The sequence below is a fragment of the Bacillus rossius genome, chromosome 6 (assembly GCF_032445375.1).
Source record: "Bacillus rossius redtenbacheri isolate Brsri chromosome 6, Brsri_v3, whole genome shotgun sequence".
NCBI lineage: Eukaryota > Metazoa > Arthropoda > Insecta > Phasmatodea > Bacillidae > Bacillus > Bacillus rossius.
The window spans coordinates 5903610-5923119 of NC_086334.1; the positions used below are offsets into that span (position 1 = coordinate 5903610).

General features: G+C 38.0%; 1 protein-coding gene across 1 annotated transcript in view; it reads right to left on the reverse strand.

The window, feature by feature from the left end:
- LOC134533375 (dentin sialophosphoprotein-like) overlaps window positions 1–19277 on the reverse strand; it is a 143365-nt gene extending 124088 nt beyond the window's left edge. Inside the window, exons 1-2 of the mRNA XM_063370896.1 lie at window positions 19148–19277; window positions 312–367 (exon numbers count right to left, since the gene is read on the reverse strand). Coding sequence (XP_063226966.1) covers window positions 312–367; window positions 19148–19277 — 186 coding nt within the window. The remainder of the gene's footprint in view (window positions 1–311; window positions 368–19147) is intronic.
- Window positions 19278–19510: the final 233 nt, after the last annotated feature.

Below are 19510 nucleotides of genomic sequence, written 5' to 3' on the forward strand. Positions count from 1 at the left end.
AACTCGCCTATCTCTTCGCGGTTCAAACGCGCGCGGCCGCGATTCAAGGTCACCGGGGAAAAAAACAACATTGCCGGGCGCGTCCGGGCCCTCTCGCCATCCTCGAAAGGCGCGGCGATAGATCGATACCGGCCGCGGGGGCGGTGATGCGGTATTTATAAACCCTCCTTCCCTCCTCCTCATCATATCCTTCCACCCACGGCCACTCCGTGGTTACCTACATACACCCTCGCACACTCGTCATCGCGCCCTTCTCTACGTCACGGCCCTCCCTGCTTCCCGGTGGGCCAGGTTAGGAGCCTCTGGCCCACCTTCTTGCGAGGGCACACCTCCCCGGGGGCCCTTCCTGCAGCAACACCGCCGGTGGCTGGCAACCGCACGGGGAAGAACCTCTTAATTGCCGAGTCTCAGACCTGGTGGTTCGAAGTAGTTTTTCCCGCTAGATAATAGGTATATTATCGACACAGTGAAAATTAATGAACTATATTTTTTGTGCGTGACTTGCCAGAAATTTCGGATCGACTACTAATTTATACATACCATACTTTTTCAATACTAATTAATATTATTAAAAAATTATTTATTTTTAATATTTGTGAATTATTTTGTGTGCAGGTGTACATTCATGTATATTTATATTAGTTTGGTTATGTTGCCGTATGTATTATTTATTTGCATTATTATTTTTTAATTTAATAAATAATTAAAATAAATAATTTCGAATAAATTTCGGAAAATTTTTGGTTTTAATTTTTTATTAAATAAAACTTATTTCAATTTTTTTTGTTAATGAACATATGTCCGGAATACCGACTTTGCAGGGTTACAGGCGAGATCAGTGGCGCGTAAATTTGAATTTCACGCCCGACTTAAACACCATCGCATTGGCTCAGAAGACGCGGCATCACAGCGCCCTGGCGTATCGTGTTTAGTTTTCTTCACGGAAAGCATGTGATGAGCGCGGCGCAGACGTGTAGAGACAGCCAACTGCAACTAGCAAACAGCAGTTGGTTTCTCAGAGAACCGTTGGTTGTGTTATTTTTACACGTGTTTAACTGCAAGCAATCAGCGCGGTGTAAACGGTTTGGTTGGTACGGTGCTGTGATCACGCTATCTCTTCTCAGTGGAGTGGCATCTGCTGCGTCGGAAATTCACGTGCTACTGTTCACTCATGTAACTTTACTGTAATTTTTTTTGTACTTTTTAGAAAAAAAAATTTTGGAAACCTAGTTGCCAACGATATCACTTGTAAAACTGCAAGGCAGAGATTTGTAAGATGACATCTCCAGTAGTGAATTCTAGCGGTGGGTGCTGAAACTACGAGCGATTCACGTCCAGAAATGCAGTTGAAAACACAATTTGTAGAGACCGGAAAAATTCGCGGATTCATTTCGTTATAGGCTGAAATTCAAAAAATTTGTACAATTCTGCTGGTTCTGCTATTGCCTCTCTGGGCCAATGAGAGACTATCGACCAAAGAAGCGTCGAATCACAAGCTACCCAGTGGAGACGCCTCACAATTTAGTACCCAATGAACACGCGTGTTTACTTGAGAAATGCAGAGGATAGTAGAGGCTATCCTAGAGGTCATTGAATCCGCGAATTTTTCCGGTCCCTTACAATTTGCTTATATTTATCACGCCCGTCATTATTTCGTGCCCGAGTTTTGTATTGTAAGTGTATTTGCAACGTGAGTACACATAAATTCATCGTTACCAAGGTTGGATTTTTAAGCATCACTTGCGAGTACTGAAAGACACGCTAACTGGTTTATTTTAATGTGATTTGGTTAATCGGTAACGAATGTCTTCGCACGGCTCAGTTCACTTGTTTCGTCGTGTCCAGCTTCGGCCTACTTCGGATCACAACCGAGAACACCCGAGTACCGGCCGTCAGCATGTGTTGTTGCAAGCAAAGCCAATTATCAATGTTTATTAAATTATGGCAAAAATTACTTTCAACCAAATATTGTAATATAAAATATTAATAGAAGAAATAATTACTAAACTTATAAATTAGTAAAATAAATACCAAAAAAAGATAGCGGTGAAAATAAAGAGAAATAAATTACGTGAAATAAACAGAAGTACCAACGATGGGAAAATGTTACCTGCGACTAGCAACATGCTTAATGCTCGAAATTCCCCATCAAATTAATAATTGGCATTAAATGAAAGCGGAGTTCCTATATCCTTCTGTTTGTACTCGTAAAATTTATCTTTAAACTTAAGATAATTAGTATTCACAATTAGCGTGACTGTTTCCCTGAATAATAGAATAAGTATATTTTTTTTCCTTTCACAGAACTATCATTTTTTCCGGAATTGTTTTTAAATTACCAAGAGTTCAGGTCACGGATACATTGGGGAAATAAACTGAACAGTGGTATTGAATAGTGGTATTTATATGGTATTTGGTGTAGAAATGTACTTTATTTTGTATGGAGATGACATTACCTGAATCTTTGATGGATGTAAGTGTCTGACTTGTTAGCGTTTAAAGAATTATTAAAAAAGAGTTTAATAGTCTTCCTCATGGAAGGCAGCAAGAGATGGTGAAAGGAGTCAAAGGTGATTTTCTGCTTCTTGTTGTTTATTTGATGACACTGATTGTATTTCAAAGTCTGACAAAATTTGCACTCTTTTAACGCAGTTAAGTCTTTGTGCCAAAGTATGTACTTTTCCGTGGAAATAAAGTAAAACGTTTTAACTGTCATAATATAATTTGTTTAAGACTTATATAGTAGAATTCTGTCGTGACTCCTTCTCTGTGTGGATATCTAGTTTTTCACCGCTATGTTCGTCTATGTTGTCATTGTTCTACAGTCCAAAACTAATTTCCCAATGTTAAACTACTTACATGTTTTATTTATAATTTTTTTCCTATGAAAAATTACTCTGAAATGATGTTAGTCAATAATTCCTTTACTTACAGAGTTTTAAGTTGAGAGAAAGATATCAATCATCATGAAAACTCATCAAGTTCTGTTTGCATAAAAATTGTAATTTGTTGAATAATTAAAGTTATTGCAATCATTGTTGAGCCATAGATTAGTTATTTATTAGTACCACGATTATTTTGAAGAAAAAAATAGTATACAGAAAATATATCTGATTTTTTCTTCCTCTCATATCCTGTACAGTATAAGTAGGCGTGAAGAATTTCTACTTGGTTTTAGAAAACCTCTGGAATAGCTAACCATATATTAACGTTAAAGCAAGATTGAGATTATTGATAAAGTTTTTTTTAATGTACATCCCAGTTATGTTAAGCTCTTACTTAATATTAAACAATGTCTTCTCTTGCGAAAAATTAACAAATCTTGATAACTTAATGAGGCAAAAAGTAACACGTGAGCCTGTATGTAAACAACATATGGTTTTGAACGTTGAAATATTTGGAAATTAAAGATCCAAGAATGCCGTGGCCAAACGTAAGTCATATTAATTTATTTAATCTAAATTTGTATCTGAGAAGTCGTTTCTACGTTTCAGTATTATTTTAATATCGGGCTGTTTATATTTGAAGAAGTAAATATTTTTTGAAAAGAAAAGGTATAGAATTAGCCTATTGTCCGAAATAAGAAATGCTGACATTTATTTTTTAAGCATGTAATGTAGGCTGTAATATAAATTATTATAAAAATCAAAAATACAAAATTTTGCCTTAGTAAATAGTTTTACTTTTGGTCAAATACTACAGATATAAAATCATATTTCGTGCGGATTGATATCGACTCTAAATCAGACAAGGCGTTTCAATCAAATTTCTTACAAAAACAAAAGTAAAGTGAAGCATGGAGAAGTTCAGACGATTATTGTTATTTTTCATGAGACATTCCACTAAATTTGTGGGAAACTGATCTTGCTGCATGAAATTAATTCTTGGGGTAGCAATTCGTAAGTTATATATATTTACCTTCAATAAAATACGTGAAATTTAATTCGTTAAATCAATTAATATTTTCAGTCGCAAGCATTGCCAAACCCATCAGGGTTGGAAAAAATTCATTTGTTTTATCACCGCACGTACATAGAACACGGACATCATGTTAAACATCGGGGTCAGGAAGGAAAGTTAGGGGGGGGGGGGAGAGAGTAGGTTCCCTACAATTTTGGAACGCTGCCATTTCCGTAGAGCCTGCAGCGCGTAATTCCGCCCAACTCTAACCCCCTCCCCTTTGCTGAACCCTAGGCATTGTATTTTGTAATCTGCGTCCGGGAGTAAAAAAAAAAAAAAACGGTGCCACCATCCTGACACGTAAAGAGCTTCTGGAGTCATTAAAACATTCGCGGAAGTGTGGGACCATATGGTTGGCCGTAGAGTGTTTTGGAGGAGGGGAGCCCTCACGCCTTCTCGTGCCAAATAACCTTTAATACACAAAAAAAATGTATATAGTGTGTCCTAGAAATCAACGTCAAGCTGAGAACAGTTGGTAGGAAAATAATTATATCTAAACGTCAGGCTAGAACATTTGGGAAGCCAAACACTCTGAATCAAATGAATGAAAAATGTTTTGGAAGTTTTTGAGTTAAAAGATTTTTTCTACGCAATCATGAATAACTTTTATGTTCATAACTATTAAATATAAAATTAAACATATTAAACTTTTGGAGGGGAAATTCTTTGTACAATTCATGTGGCAGATTATTTTAATCACGTAACTTAGACTATTAATACTTTCAAAATTGTTACAATGCTATATTAAAAATTTATTTGAAAATATGGTTCATTTTATAAAATAATTAACTAATTTTGAATATTTTTGACGTGACAACGTCTAATAAATCGATGAACGCCGGCTGCACGCACGAAAAAGTGTCCCGTAACGCACATTGTCCCACTACGGATGTCCCACTACGGATGTGTCCTGTTATGCTCATTGTACGCATGCGTGGCATCTCTCTTCCACTCGATTGGAACAACAATCGATTTGACTTTTCAATCATATTTTCGTCGTTCGAATTATTAATATAAGGTATGTAATTTAACGATCGTCCACCGATTTTCAGCACAATTTGTACGATTATTAATTTCCCGCCTACCACTATAAGAAATAAACATGGCGGACTACATACATTTTTAAAACTTCCACAACACAAAACAAAATTTTTATAAATATATATATATATATAACATCTGAAACAATTATTTCCAATATGGCCAATGTGGCCATGTGATTAGCATCGCTGACTTCTAATCTAAAGGTTTATGGATCGAATCCCGGCCGCTGCAATACTTTCATTTTCGTACTTGTAAAAATAAATACGGCGCGCGCAACACTACAAAAGTAATAAATATATTTGAATTAATGAATGCAAATAAAAGTAAATTTATCAATTAAATTGTAGATTTCATTTCACTCCTTCTTTGTATCCATACAAAATTTTGATAATTCAATAAAAATGATTCAATTTTATTCATAAAAGTATGCAGAAGTAGATTTTATCATACAAAAGAGAAAAATTTAAAAAAAATTTCTTCCTTAAGGAATATAATATTTTTAATGCCTAAATGGTTTGGTTGCAAAAACCTATTACGGCTCAGTCAGGCCGAATATGATATTTCATTTTCTTCTGAATCAATAATTTCATCAATGTTTTGTTATGACGTTGTCACGTTCAACTATCGTCCGTAAACCGAATTTACAGACAACAAATTTTTTACAGTATTAATAGCCAAAATTACCCAATTAAAGATTATTTCTGTTTAAGTTGTACAAAGAACTTTATTTCGAAAAGTATAGAATTCTTGATTTTTTGAATTGTTATATTTTGGTAGGGTTATTTACGATTGCGTAGCAAAAAAAAATAGTCACAATATATAATATTTTTGTTCATGATTTCGATTTTAAGACTTTTGAAGAAAAAAAATGCTTATAAACCAAAAAATAATAATTCAATATTTCCCATTTTTAAATTGTTATATCCAACAGACTTGAAACTAGGCAGTTATATTCCGTATGTTATGATGTGTTTAGCCCGGGCAACGTTGAGTTCTTCAACTAGTTTGTTTATAAATTAAATATAGTTAAAGCAACTAAGTGGCTTATTTTAACTCCCCTGCACATTCCTTCGGCCTATCCTGTTAAGCTACGGGTCCGTATTCAGAGTCACCATGGCGGCTGCACTTTGGGAAACTCCCGAACTTCAATACGGTCCAAACCTCCACGGCTGACGCGTAATAATTCACGTGGTTCGAACTTGAGGCGAGCACAGCAAAAGCAGAGAGGGGGTAAAAATAAATAAATAATTAGTGTAATTTGCAATAGTTCCACCCCTTTCCGCTGGAGGTCATGAACCCTCGCCCCCGAGGTGCAACAAAACACACGTGTCCTCTACCCCCCTACCCCCCTTGCCACTTTCATGTGGGGCTGAAAGGAAGAGAATTTCGGGTCGACTTTGTGATTCACGAACCCCTGTTAAGTTCTTAATGAACACGGGTTTGCCTGTTAGATCATTCATGCGGTCGCTGGTGAGGAAACTACCCTTGGCCTCGCTAATGTTCAACATCTTCGCGTTCCTAGGGCTATATATATTTTTCAATATTATGGAGGCGAGAGAAAACACACGAGAATTACGCAACAACCAATTCTTTAATTTTTATGACACGATCAAAATACAGCAAGAGTTACAGCTGAGAGTTAATCAGCTGCCAACAATATAAAATTTAAAATTATCTTTTGAAGTAGTAATTCTTTAGGCTCGTTATGAAAAAATATTATGTGACCGATAACAACGTAATTTACACAGAATGAAAATAAGGTTACATCAAAACTATATATGTGTTTTTAAATCTCATACTTTAGTGGATGATTTGAATACTAGTTTATATCATTAAACTCATTGATATGTAAATTGTGTTTATAACTTTTTCAAATGTATTTTGAAGTGTATTTACATAATAAAGGTTACGTTCTCGTATGTGTAACGATGTCAGTTTGCTTGTAAACTTTAATTGTCGCTGGCAGCGAGTGTCTGTGGAAGGTTAATAGTCTTCTGGCCATTTTCATGGAATGTTTGTGAGGTTATGTTCCATTTTGCATATTTTGTTTGCATTATATATCTATATGTATATACTATTATAAAACTGTAACGGTCCGTTTTTCCTGTTCTTATGATTTTTGTCTGTTTGAGCATCACGTAAAAACTACTGAAACCAATGTTGATTAACTTTATTTTAATATTGTTACGATCATGGGTTCGTTAAGGATAGCCCAAATAGGGAATTTATTACACACACAGTTTTATTTTTTGTCACTATTTACATTAATAGCAAATAATCTAAAAATGACAATTAATCAATTTTACTTAAAAATGTTGCTTCCCCAGTCATTCGGTTTTTACACACCGCACACCTCGCTGGGCCGCACCTCTGGTGCAACTCTCGCCGCAGCACCCCTCGTGGACCTCCGTCGCAGGACTCCGTCGCCGCACTCCGCCGCCGCCGTCGCACTTCCCCTTCGCCGAGATCCCACTTCACGCCTCGCTCGGAACCTCGCTCGGGATTCCGCCGCGCCCGCGACACTATCGCCCGGAACTGAACTCTCTGCCTTGGAACCTTCGTCCAGGGACTTCGCCGCTCTATCGCCCGGAAACTCCGCCGCGGGAAAACTCCCGACTCCACTGAACTCACTCATTCCCTGCCCTGGAACATTCGTCTAAGGACTTCGTTACTCTGCCGCACCCGCGGCACTATTGCCCTGCAACTCCGCCGAGGGAGAACTCCCGACTAACTCTCCCTCCGAAGGCCGGCGTCCCCGGCTTATATACCAGCCCAGGCGCCTTCCAGAAATCACGAGCACCGCTCGGGACAGTCGCGTCATTCCGCGCCGACCCGACGGCAGAAATCTCTCGAAACACGTGTCGGCAGCTGCCAGGTGGCGTGCGGGACTCCGCAGCTGTGAGGTGTCAGGTGTCTGGCTATCAGCGCCGCGCGGGGAGTGGAGGACTGGAGGGAGGGGAATCGGCGACCCAGGTGCGCACGGAACATCTCATGTTGCGGCGGCAGCCGGTCAGCCAGCTAGCGCTGCACCTGCGCGCCGCAGCCCAGCTAACGTTCGTAACATTATTATAAATGTCTGTGACTATCATAGGTAAAACTAAGCTATATAAATACATAATTCCACCCCTTATTTATGAGGAAATAAGGTTTCAAGATAATTAATTTAAGACAAATAATTATATCTTCTTATGTAACCAAGCATAACAAAAGATACAGGGACCTTCAATAATAAACATAGGTACTAAATCAGAAATTTACTATTTTTCCAAAATGCAACTCCTAAATGGTGAACATGGTTAATTATGGTTTTAAGATTAATAATTCAATGTCTAAATTAAATTAGGGCCTAAGTATAATAAATTATATTTGAATACAAATAATAAACATACGAATATAACCAACCACAATTTTACCAGTTAGCAAAATTCAAACCCTAAAGTTGCTAAAAGGGATATGCGTGTTTCAAAAATAAAAATCCAACACCTAAAATTCAATAATAATAAGTAATTTGCAACAAAAAAATACTTGCATCTAGAGTTAGGTATTGCTCATTTTTTGCGTGTATTAAAAGTTGTCTTTTGATGGGGTAAAAACGGGTTAAATATTCATTAATTGAATCATATCATCCTTGGAACTAATTAAGTAAGATATAATTAAAGGTAAAAAAAATAAACGATTACATTATTACTAAACTTACGTGCAAGATTCCACACCAAACGGTGTAAATGGGCAAAGATTAATTTAAAGAGAAAAAAATGCATATTTACGAATTTACTAGATCTAAGGTTTATAAATGAACATTATGCATATAGAGTTACAAATTGTATTTTTTACGTTTTCCGGATTTCGTCTTTAAAGGGTGTGAAAAGGGAGGAAAGCATGGTTTATCATAAAAAATTCATATCTCCATAGCTACAAAAACTGAATGTAAGAATCTTAGCATTAATGACGTAAATAATTAATTAGGTAGGGTACTTTGTGTCTATTTACTTAGAAAAAATGTTTGAAATTATTCCCATTCTTTTCTTTAAATGGTAATATTTTAGCAATACTCTGAAATTGCGCGAATGAAGACGCGGGTTTTAAGTTAGTAAATTATAAATTATGATATTATTATTTAACAAAAAATATTAATTTATATTTAGGATAACCATTCAGGAAATATATTGATTTTAATTATTAATTAAAATTATCTAGAATATTTTACTAAATTAAATATTTAAATTTATACCTCTGTTCTCTCTAAATATTAAATAATGAATATTTTATACATTTTTTATTGAATTTATACTTTAGAAACTGTATTTATAATATCACTCCACTCATTTTAATATTTTATTTCTATTAAATTAACCAATTAAGAATAACTTTTAACACCTGTACATAAGTACACGCACCCTTTTTTTATATTTCGATCTTTGGAACTTCAGGGAATTAAAAAACGGATTTCAGAATCTTTAGGCCTGTACATTAAATGATATTTAGTACGTCATGAGAAACATGTAGTGAAAGTATATTTTTTTTTTGTAATGAGAATGTTTTCCTTAAATGTGTTTCATTATAGCTATACTTAACATAGTACACGTTGTAAAAACACAAGATACAATAGAGAATTATTATAATTAATTATTGTAACAAACATTGTCCAGACAGTTAAATTGTGAACATTAATTTTACAAAAATAGACCTTTGGGTTGAGTCGTTTAGCCGGCTCTTGCTGGTTTCGAGTTAGGAAACCTAAGATGTACATCAAGTTCTGTCCCTGCTCGAACACGCCCGAATATTCACCTTCGGCCAACATCGGTTTTTTTTATATATATTTAAATTTCTCTGTTTATTTTAATGTAGCTATACTAACCTAACTAACCGTCCATAGTGTTTTAAAGTGTTTTTATTTAGTTAACCTAACCGACCACTTTTAATATTTGAATTAATTTAACCTGCGCAAAAATAAAACAAATCGCGAGGTTGGCCGAATGTGAATATTCGGGCGTGTTCGGGCAGGGACAGAACTTGATGTGCTTCTTGGGCTGCTCTTTCGGAGTTAGCCGTTCAGCAGAGGTGTGCGGTGAGACAGATGTTGGGTGGAATGGGAGGGGAAACGGAGGACCAAGGCCCGCGGCATTATGCCCTTAGTCCGGGCCCGCGCAGATACAAGCTGGCCCGGTGTAATAATGCCCCCCTCGAGGTCCATTTGCTGAAGGCGGAGATCCCGGTTCGTAGCGCGCTTTTTCGAAGCGAGGTACCCGCGCATGCACACTGCGCACTCCGATGCCTGGCTCTGCGCGCCGATACGTCGCCCGCACACGAGACTCGGGTCCAGGCACACAGACACAGATGTGAGACCAAATATTGTAGTACCTATATCAACATCGAAAAGTGGTAAAAAAAAAATTGCTTGTCTGTAAAGTCGGTTTTCGGACGATAGTTTAACGTGACAACGTCATAACAAAACATTGATGAAATGATTGCTAACTTTTATGAATAAAATATAATAATTTTTATTTAATCATCACTATTTTGTATGGATACAAAGAAGGAGTGAAATGAAATCTACAATGTAATTGATCAATTTACTTTTATTTGCACTCATTAATTCAAATATTTTTATTACTTTAACTAAGAGATTATTTTAACTACAACTTTTATACATGTTTGCTATTTAACTTCTTCCAATCGGTGTTATTCTGTTAAGGATAGGACGATGATAGGAAAAGAAGGAAACGAATGGACGTGTTTCAAGTTTAATGTGCCGTGAAAAAGTGAAATAGATGGTTTTTCCAATCGAGTGGAAGAGAGATAGATGCGGCGCAAGCGTACAATGAGCGTAACGGAACACAGCGTAACTGGACAATGTGCGTTACGGGACACTTTTTCGTGCGCGCAGCCGGCGTTCATGTATTTATTAGACGTTTTCTTTAGTTGTGGTTATTTATTATTTCTTGAAAAGTTTGTTCAATGTTTGTTTGCAAAAATTACAGTGTCGATAAATGTTTAAAATTAAAATTAGTTAAAAATCTATAGGCCCGTTGGTGCCGAAGTCGAATACGTGAGGAGGCAATAACCTTTTATATTCACTTACATCAACAACGGAGGTCAAATCAACACAAACCAGCGCGCTTAGCGCTTAGCGGAGAATATGGAGACCGAGAGATGCCATATCGGTTTCAAAATCCATACCTAACACCTTTGTAACGTTTAATATTTAGCTTTTTCTTCGTTGATGCGGAAATTGCACATGAAAAAAATTTAAAGATCATAACATATTTTCTATTGACAGTCACAATTAATTTCAGGCATTCCATAGTACGCTGTAACTACGGAAAATAATACAAATTGAGCTATTCAGTGTTGTTATGATCTAAAAGCTGTTTTAACATTTTTTTTTTCATTTCCTATCCCTCTCCCTTAAAGAAAGTTTAAAAATCCTAAGCTAGTCCAAAAAAAAATCATTTCAATGAAGCCGAACTCAGAATGTCCTTCTCACAATGTAAGCAATGACAGCAGTCATTGAATCACTCCAACATAAATAAATTGCCAATGGCACCGGATCGTGGTTTCACGAGTAGTCGAATCCGACAAACATCCAGAACAAACTGTGGACGGAAGAATTAAGGAGCTGAAAGACCCTTTTTCTGTCGTAAAGACGACCACTTGGCGCTTGTCTTCTCTCTTGCTTTTTTCTCAGCCGCCGTCTCTTTTTCAAACACCGTGAAGAGCCTCCCGCAGGCACACGCAGTCCTCGAGGGAGAGAGAGAGAGAGAGAGAGAGAGAGAAAGATCCCCAAGCCTGCGGGACTCTGACAAGAAAGAGGTTCTCCCAGCAATAGCAGGACCATGAGTAGAGACAGGAAATATTTGCGGATTTATTTCGTGATAGGCTGAAATTCAAACATGTGTACAATTCTGCTGGTTCTGCTATTGGCTCGCAGTTTAATTGGAGCTCTCTGGGCCAATGAGAGACTACCGACCAAAGAAGCGTCGAATCACAAGCTATCCAGTGGAGACGCCTCACAATTTAGTACCCAATGAACACGCGTGTTTACTTGAGAAATGCAGAGGATAATGGAGGCTATCCTAGAGGTCATTAAATCCGCAGAATTTTTCCGGTCCCTAACCATGAGCCTTCCGCGCAAAGCACTTTGCTCCGAGCAACGACCGTGCATCTGAAACACTAGAAAACTCAACGTTGTTTTTTTTTTTCTGTTCCCGCACACAATGACCGACTACTATGACATCTATGATGTAACGTGATCGAAAGTGTGCGTGACGATAGAATGTATTGAGAAAATCGATTGTCAACTTTTTTTTTTTGGAGTGAAACTTTCTTTTGGCGCGATGTGAGTAAAATTTCAAAGCCGAATTTTAATGCAACGTTTTCGTGAAACAATGCAATTAATTTTTTCCTAACATAACTAAAAACTAAGTGTGTTTTGGGAGGGGTCTGGGTAGGGAAGACTCTTAGTGCGTCTCAGGCCGAAGCCTATACGCTCTAATCACGCAGGTTATTAACTATGCAGGAGAGGAAGCATGCATGTTGTGCTAGGAGGGGATTGGCCAGCCATGGCAACGTTTTAGCCATGACTAACTCCCCTCACTGACTATTCTAGGTTAAAAACTAGATAAGTTGGGCCAAGGTAAAACCTGCATAGACACAGGGCACTGACATGCGTGATGCAAGAATTTCATGCATTTATTACAAGCAGGTTTTTTAACGATTTCTGATGCTTAAAGGTTGCGGACGGTGCAGAGAACTGGGCGGGCCGCGGACTCCACGTGGCGGCGTGTGGCTCAGGTTGAACCCCGCCTCGCTGCAGGGATTGGTGGGTCGCGGCGGTAGAGACCCGCCTGCGCCTGACGCCATTTGACTCGCTGGCATCTAGTAAAGGAGTATTTGGGCAGAGGGCAACACAGCGGGGTTTGAGTTTATCGTTGTGCACCGCGCCACGGGCCATATTCTCAATAAAATGGCTTTGTTTCAAGTACGAATTATTTTTATTCACTTGTGTAAATTTGTTTTGTTAAAGAGTGTTGTATGAGTATAGTTTTACCTATGTAACATAATTTTTTTTACCGGCATAATGCTTTTCATACTTTTGCTTGACAGTTTAATTATTTGTCAAGATTGATTATTTGATTAAAAAATCACATACTGTATTATAATTATGAGCCCGCGAACGTTGAAATATATTAAATTCAACTAAAAATATGCTAGTTTAAAAATTATTATACAAATCTCGTGCGTGGAATATAAATTATTCTTATTTTCACTTTCCGGCAATATGGTTATAGTGTAAATAATTACCGTGAGGTATTTTCGAGCCGTTTAGTTTTCGCGTCGCGGAGCGGTGGACATGTCATTGTTCATTCATTTGACGGCAGAACATTATAAATGACTATTACTGCATTGCAACATGTATATGCAGCCTATTGGCAGAATCTGTTGCACTGTAACTCAAGGATAAGGTGATATTTGCAGAGCTACGAAATAAGTCTATTTGAATATTCGATCACTTCTAACCTATTCATAATATTAAATTAAAAACTAATTTATTATAATCAATTCTAGCTTTGATATTTATTAAATAAATTTTATTTATGGTGTATTTCAACAGTGAATAATATTTATTGTTAATTAATCAATATTGGTTGATAAATAATTATCGATAACCTAAGCTATTATTTTGAAGCATGTAATAATTTTGTAAATGTAATGTTTAGTTCGGTTACATCTGGGACAATGTATGTCTATTGTTGATACAATTTGTGCATTATTTATTTATAAACAATAATTTAACTTACAATAATTTTCACTACATAATAAAAATAAATGTTGGTATATTTTTTTTAATTTATAGAAACATAATTTCATTCTCGCATAATACATTAATAGATAATAACATTATTCTAGTAATTTATCTTTTATAACCTCTTTAATCACTCATGTGCTCTTCGCCATTTTAAAGAATCGTTCAGACGGAAACGGATGTCATTTCTGTTTACGCTAGGCACAATTTTGATTGGCCGAATGCATCCATATCCAACCAATTTTAGAACCAGTCCTGTGTGAAAAAAAGAAGAAAAAATTCAATCGGAAACTCAAGTCGTCCAACTTGTGAAACAAACATGGCTAGTGACGTTTTCAATGACGTCATAACCCTCCGACTTTATTTGACACTATGTATTGTAAGGGACCGGAAAAATTCGTGGATTCAATGACCTCTAGGATTGCCTCCATTATCCTCTGCATTTCTCAAGTAAACACGCGTGTTCATTGGGTACTAAATTGTGAGGCGTCTCCACTGGGTAGCTTGTGATTCGACGCTTCTTCAGTCGATAGTCTCTCATTGGCCCAGAGAGCTCCAGTTAAACTGCGAGCCAATAGCAGAACCAGCAGAATTGTACACATGTTTGAATTTCAGCCTATCACGAAATGAATCCGCGAATTTTTCCGGTCTCTACGTATTGGAAGGTTTTAGAAGCGAAAATTGGACACTGTTAGTGTGGCCTTTAATGTCATGGGTGGCGCTGTAATCTCGTAGTTGTTTTGCGCCTAGAAACCCCGGCAAGCCCAACACAAATACCTGCCCCCCCCCTTCCCCCCTGACTAGGGCGGGCCCTATAGTAACACGTAACTGTAACTGCAGCAGGGTACCGTTCTGTGCTTGACGAGACTTGAGGGTTTGTAGTACATTCCCGCGCTGCTTGCGGTGCGTAATAATCCCAGCAGCTATTTGAAGGAGGGGGGGGGGGAAGCTGTGCGGGTGAGCGGAGGTAAGGTATTGATGCAGACATGGGCGAGGGACGTGCAAAAGGGGAAAACGGGGAAGGGGAGGGACCTGCCACAATGCAATCGTCAAGTGGATTAGCAGTCGTGCCCGCCAGGTGTGGCCAGATAGCCGGGGATGATGATGACGTCACGCAACAACGCCCCAGCAACTGGATTACAGCTCGCTGTGCCTGCCGCACAATGCAGCAACAGCCCAGTTGGCAATCGTGCCAATGCTGCTGCTAGCGGAGCAACCCAAGTACACACAAACATCATGTGAATAACTCTCCATCTTCATAAAACAAAATATGCAACAGTTGAACAGATAATGTTTACCCAGGCACTGCATTGGCATCAGCAACCGGTAGATTTTGTTTGCAATAGAACCGCAGATATTTAAAGATATTTCATGTCCGATGTTTAAATGTGTTCGTCTGTGCTGTCATGTTTTGAGTTGATTACAATACATGTTCAGTTTCATCCTTGGGTCTATCTGTTCGACATCAGATGATATAGGCTTGTTCTCTGAGGGTTCGTGTCTTAATTTATGTTATTTATTATTTTGCATTCTTGCAAAAGTCATTTAAAGATCGTAGATATTTCCCACGTACTACATAAACGTTTTAGTTGATCGGGTAACTGTATAGCATTACTTTTATTCATCTCTATGCAATGGTTAAAAAAAAAACAGATTCACCTACAAGAAACAAAAATTATAAAATTTACAGAACTCAGTGGACCTTTTTTTACAAAATATGAAAAACATATTGAAGATTTTTAAACTTTTGCTGTATTCCGTTTTGGTCTTTGTTATTTAAAGTGATGCATTCTGAATTATTTTTACATGCCAGCATTATGTGTATCAAAGGTTTCGTATTTTTTTTTTTTTAATATTTTCTTTATACACTTGTAATTTCTTTACCTTTGCATTGTTTTTTTATAAATGTTTTAAAGTTGTAGGCTCGGTGACGTCTTGCAAATCATCAATTTCACAAGCGATTTTGGCATTCTCACTTCGATTGCGTGTTTGTGTTCCTCAGCGTGCAAGCGAGCGAAGTGGCGTGGTGGTGACACGTGTAAACCGCGTTTCATCCATTCCTTCCATACATTCCAATTCCGTTTTCCTGTTCGCGATTGCCGGGATGGTTCTCTCACTCACATCCATGGTAATTTAACCATTTACAGTCATTTTTTCATGGCCACTTATCCGTTTATTGTATAAATATATATAAATTGTTTCTGTCTTCGTTAGTTTTTTTTACATTAATATTTAGTTCATTAAATACCTTTAAATCTTTAAAGGTTTGGCATTAGATGGATTTAAAAAAGGCCTTTTTATAGAATGCCTATAATACGTTATAACTTCAGGTAGCTCATGTGTATTGTATATGCTAATTTTTTATTATTTTAATATTTGTGTTTATATATATATAAGTATATATATACACGCGATCGCGTACGCTTGGAACCTGTCGCGCCGCAGGGGTTACGCTATGCTAGTTGAGCGCGCATCTTCAGCGTCGTGCATCCTGGAGTCCAGACTGGGTCGTGGCTTGTCGAGGAAAGCCCCTCGCGCATCTCGACTGCGGGTGTGCAGGGGGCGGGAATCGATAGCGGAGCGCCTGTGCAGCCCCAGTGTCCCAAACACTACTTCCATCCCTGACTCACTCGCAATCAAGCGGAGGCACCAGCTTCAACAACACAAGAAAATTGGCAGAACCCGGCAAACGTTGTCCTGATTTACCTCCACATATGTACCTCAAATGGATGGTTTTGTACGTAATCTTGAATCTATGAATCATTTAAAAATTGTAATTCCATTTTAAAACTCACCCACCAAGTACGCATCACAGTCAAAATCGCCATTTTATCTTGTTGATGGGGATTAAGGACGGTGAAATTCACAATATACCAATTTTCATGGCGATCGGTTGAACAGGAAAAATAAAGTTTGATGCGCAGCAGTCCCAATATAGTGGTGAGTTATAGCAAAATGGATGTAGCAAAAATGTTCTCCGTGTTCAAAAATCGATGTATGTCAATTTTCATTGCGATCGTTCGAACGGTTTAGAAGCGCCATCCAGTGGCGAGTTACAAAAATATTTATAGCATAAAAACCTTCTCCTTTAAAATAATTCGTTGTGCCAACTTTCACGGCGATCGGTGTAACTGAGTCGGAGCATCATTGCCGACAATTTTCAAGGGGTATTTTTTTTTTACTTCAAGCCATGTATATATTTTTTTTCTCAATTTGAAATTGTTAAGTGTTACGTGTTGACCGCTGAACGTCTACATCACCGGGTGATCTCATATTCGGGGATATGGTCAGTAGCTTAGCTGGATGATCACAGAATGATCACAGGCTTGATCACAGAATTAAAGTAGTTCCTGATCATCCCCAGACAACCATGATCCGTGGCACTTCCCACCGGGACATTTAGTGTGTACTAGGCCACAAACTGAAGTTTCTGCAACTCGCTTAGTGCACTTTATTTCAGGTTCGTGCACCCCGCAAATTTGTATGATCGCTTGGATCAACGGGCGGATAGCGTGCGCTGTGGAACAATTTTGACACACGGCCAAAGTGAAGTGTACCTTAATGTGTATTTTATTTCATCAGTCTGTCTGTGGCTGAGGACGGGGACGGATCTCAGTTCCCGAAACGTAGCAGCTGTTGTCTTAGGAAGCCTCCTGTGTTTGTGCTGTCGTTGGTTAGGTGTCCATAATACATATATTGCTGGGTTTCACCTTGCGTCACTGTGTTGTCGTTATGTTGTCAATATCATCACCTGTTTGTCGCAGTGTTGTCCGAGGCATTATTGACGTGACAACGTCTAATAAATCGATGAACGCCGGATGCACGCACGAAAAGTGTCCCGTTACGCACATTGTCCCGTTACGCTGTGTGCCGTTACGCTCGTTGTACGCTTGCGCCACATCTATCTCTCTTCCACTCGATTGGAACAACCATCGATTTGACATTTTCGAGGAACATTAAACTTGAAACACTCCCATTCGTTTCCTACCATCGTCCTATCCTTAACAGAATAACACAGTATGGAAGAAGTTAAATAGCAATCACGTATAAAATTTATAGTTAAAATAATATCTTCGTTAAAGTAATAAACATATTTGAATTAATGAGTGCAAATAAAAGTAAATTTATCAATTTAGTTGTAGATTTAATTTCACTCCTTTGTATCCATGCAAAATAGTGATAATTCAATAAAAATGATTCAATTTTATTCATAAAAGTATGCAAACATTTCATCAATGTTTTGTTATGACGTTGTCACATTAAACTATCGTCCATAAACCGACTTTACAGACAACCAATTTTTTTTGTCCTTGTTTGCTACTGTCTCGTCGTTTTTAGTCCGCTGGGTTCACCTGGGCTTTTAAGTTTTTTTTGACAAACTCCTTCCATGGAATTTTCTGTGCTGTTTAAGTTTTCAATTTGTTGACATCGGCTGATTTTTAGCTTGTTTTATATGTGTTTGCATGTTCAACATTTTTGTCCTTTTTTATATTTATTATTGCATACAGCGTAACATGCAATAGCATATGTCCAAAATAACGTCTTGAATAAAGATTTAATTTTGATTTATTACAATTTCTGGACATACGCCATTGCCGTTTCGCTCTGTTTATCACGGGGAAAATTCATAAATGCAAAATAAGAAACATGAATGAAAACATAAACATACAGAAAACCAGCCGAAATCAGCTGATGTCAAACAGATAAAACCCAACGTCACAGTGTTATCCATATGACATGTTTAGATTCATTGTTTGGTTCGCTGTTTGAGATCATGTGATTTAGGCCTGTTTTATGTAAGTTTATGTTTTAATTTTTTTCTTATTTTGCTTTCGTGAATTTTTGAAGTGATAACGTCTTATAAATCGATGAACGCCGGCTGCACGAACGAAAAATGGTCACGTTCCGCCTGAGCAGAGCGTGCGAGAACCGGCCAACCAACGTGCGAGAAAATCTTCTATAATATCAAACAGGTTAAGGCGGGTCTTTTTAACTTATTGTTCGTGATTATATTTAAAGAAATTATTTAAATTAAATTTGCAAAAAAAACTGTAAATAATATTTGAAAATTAAAAAAGAATGCAATTTTTTTTATCAATGTTTTCCTAATGACGTTGTCACGTAAAATTATCGTCCGTAAACCGACTTCACGGACAAAACCCCTTCTTTTTGCCTTGAAAAAAAAAGTGCAAAACTGGAATTGCGTACGTCCGGAAATTCGTATCAAAATCGGAATTCGTTCCCCGTTGCGTGAATAATTTGAAGAGAGGAGCGAGTGCGTCGCTGCGAGATGCCGGAGCGAGTGACAGCAGACAGACGGGCCGGCAGGGGGCGCACCCTGGCCCAGATGCGCGCGGGTCTCCGATCGATACCCGAGCGCGGGAGAGGGCGCCGCTGCGCCCCTGGCGGCCGAAACTCGCAGCTGCTCGGCGGGGCCCGGGCCCCCCTGCGCTGGACCACGCAGCATCCCGCGCAAACCGGTGGTCCCGTCTCGCCACATACAACCCAAAAGAGAGGAAAGTATATATTAAGAACACGTTTGGGACTTGATTTTTGGTGTCAAACTGGTTGTGGTGTCAATAATAAAGATTGTGCATTGGTTGACATAAGATCTTGTCACAACTCAAGTCCGATGAATAGAGACCAGAAAAATTCGCGGATCATTTCGTGATAGGCTGAAATTCAAACATGTGCACAATT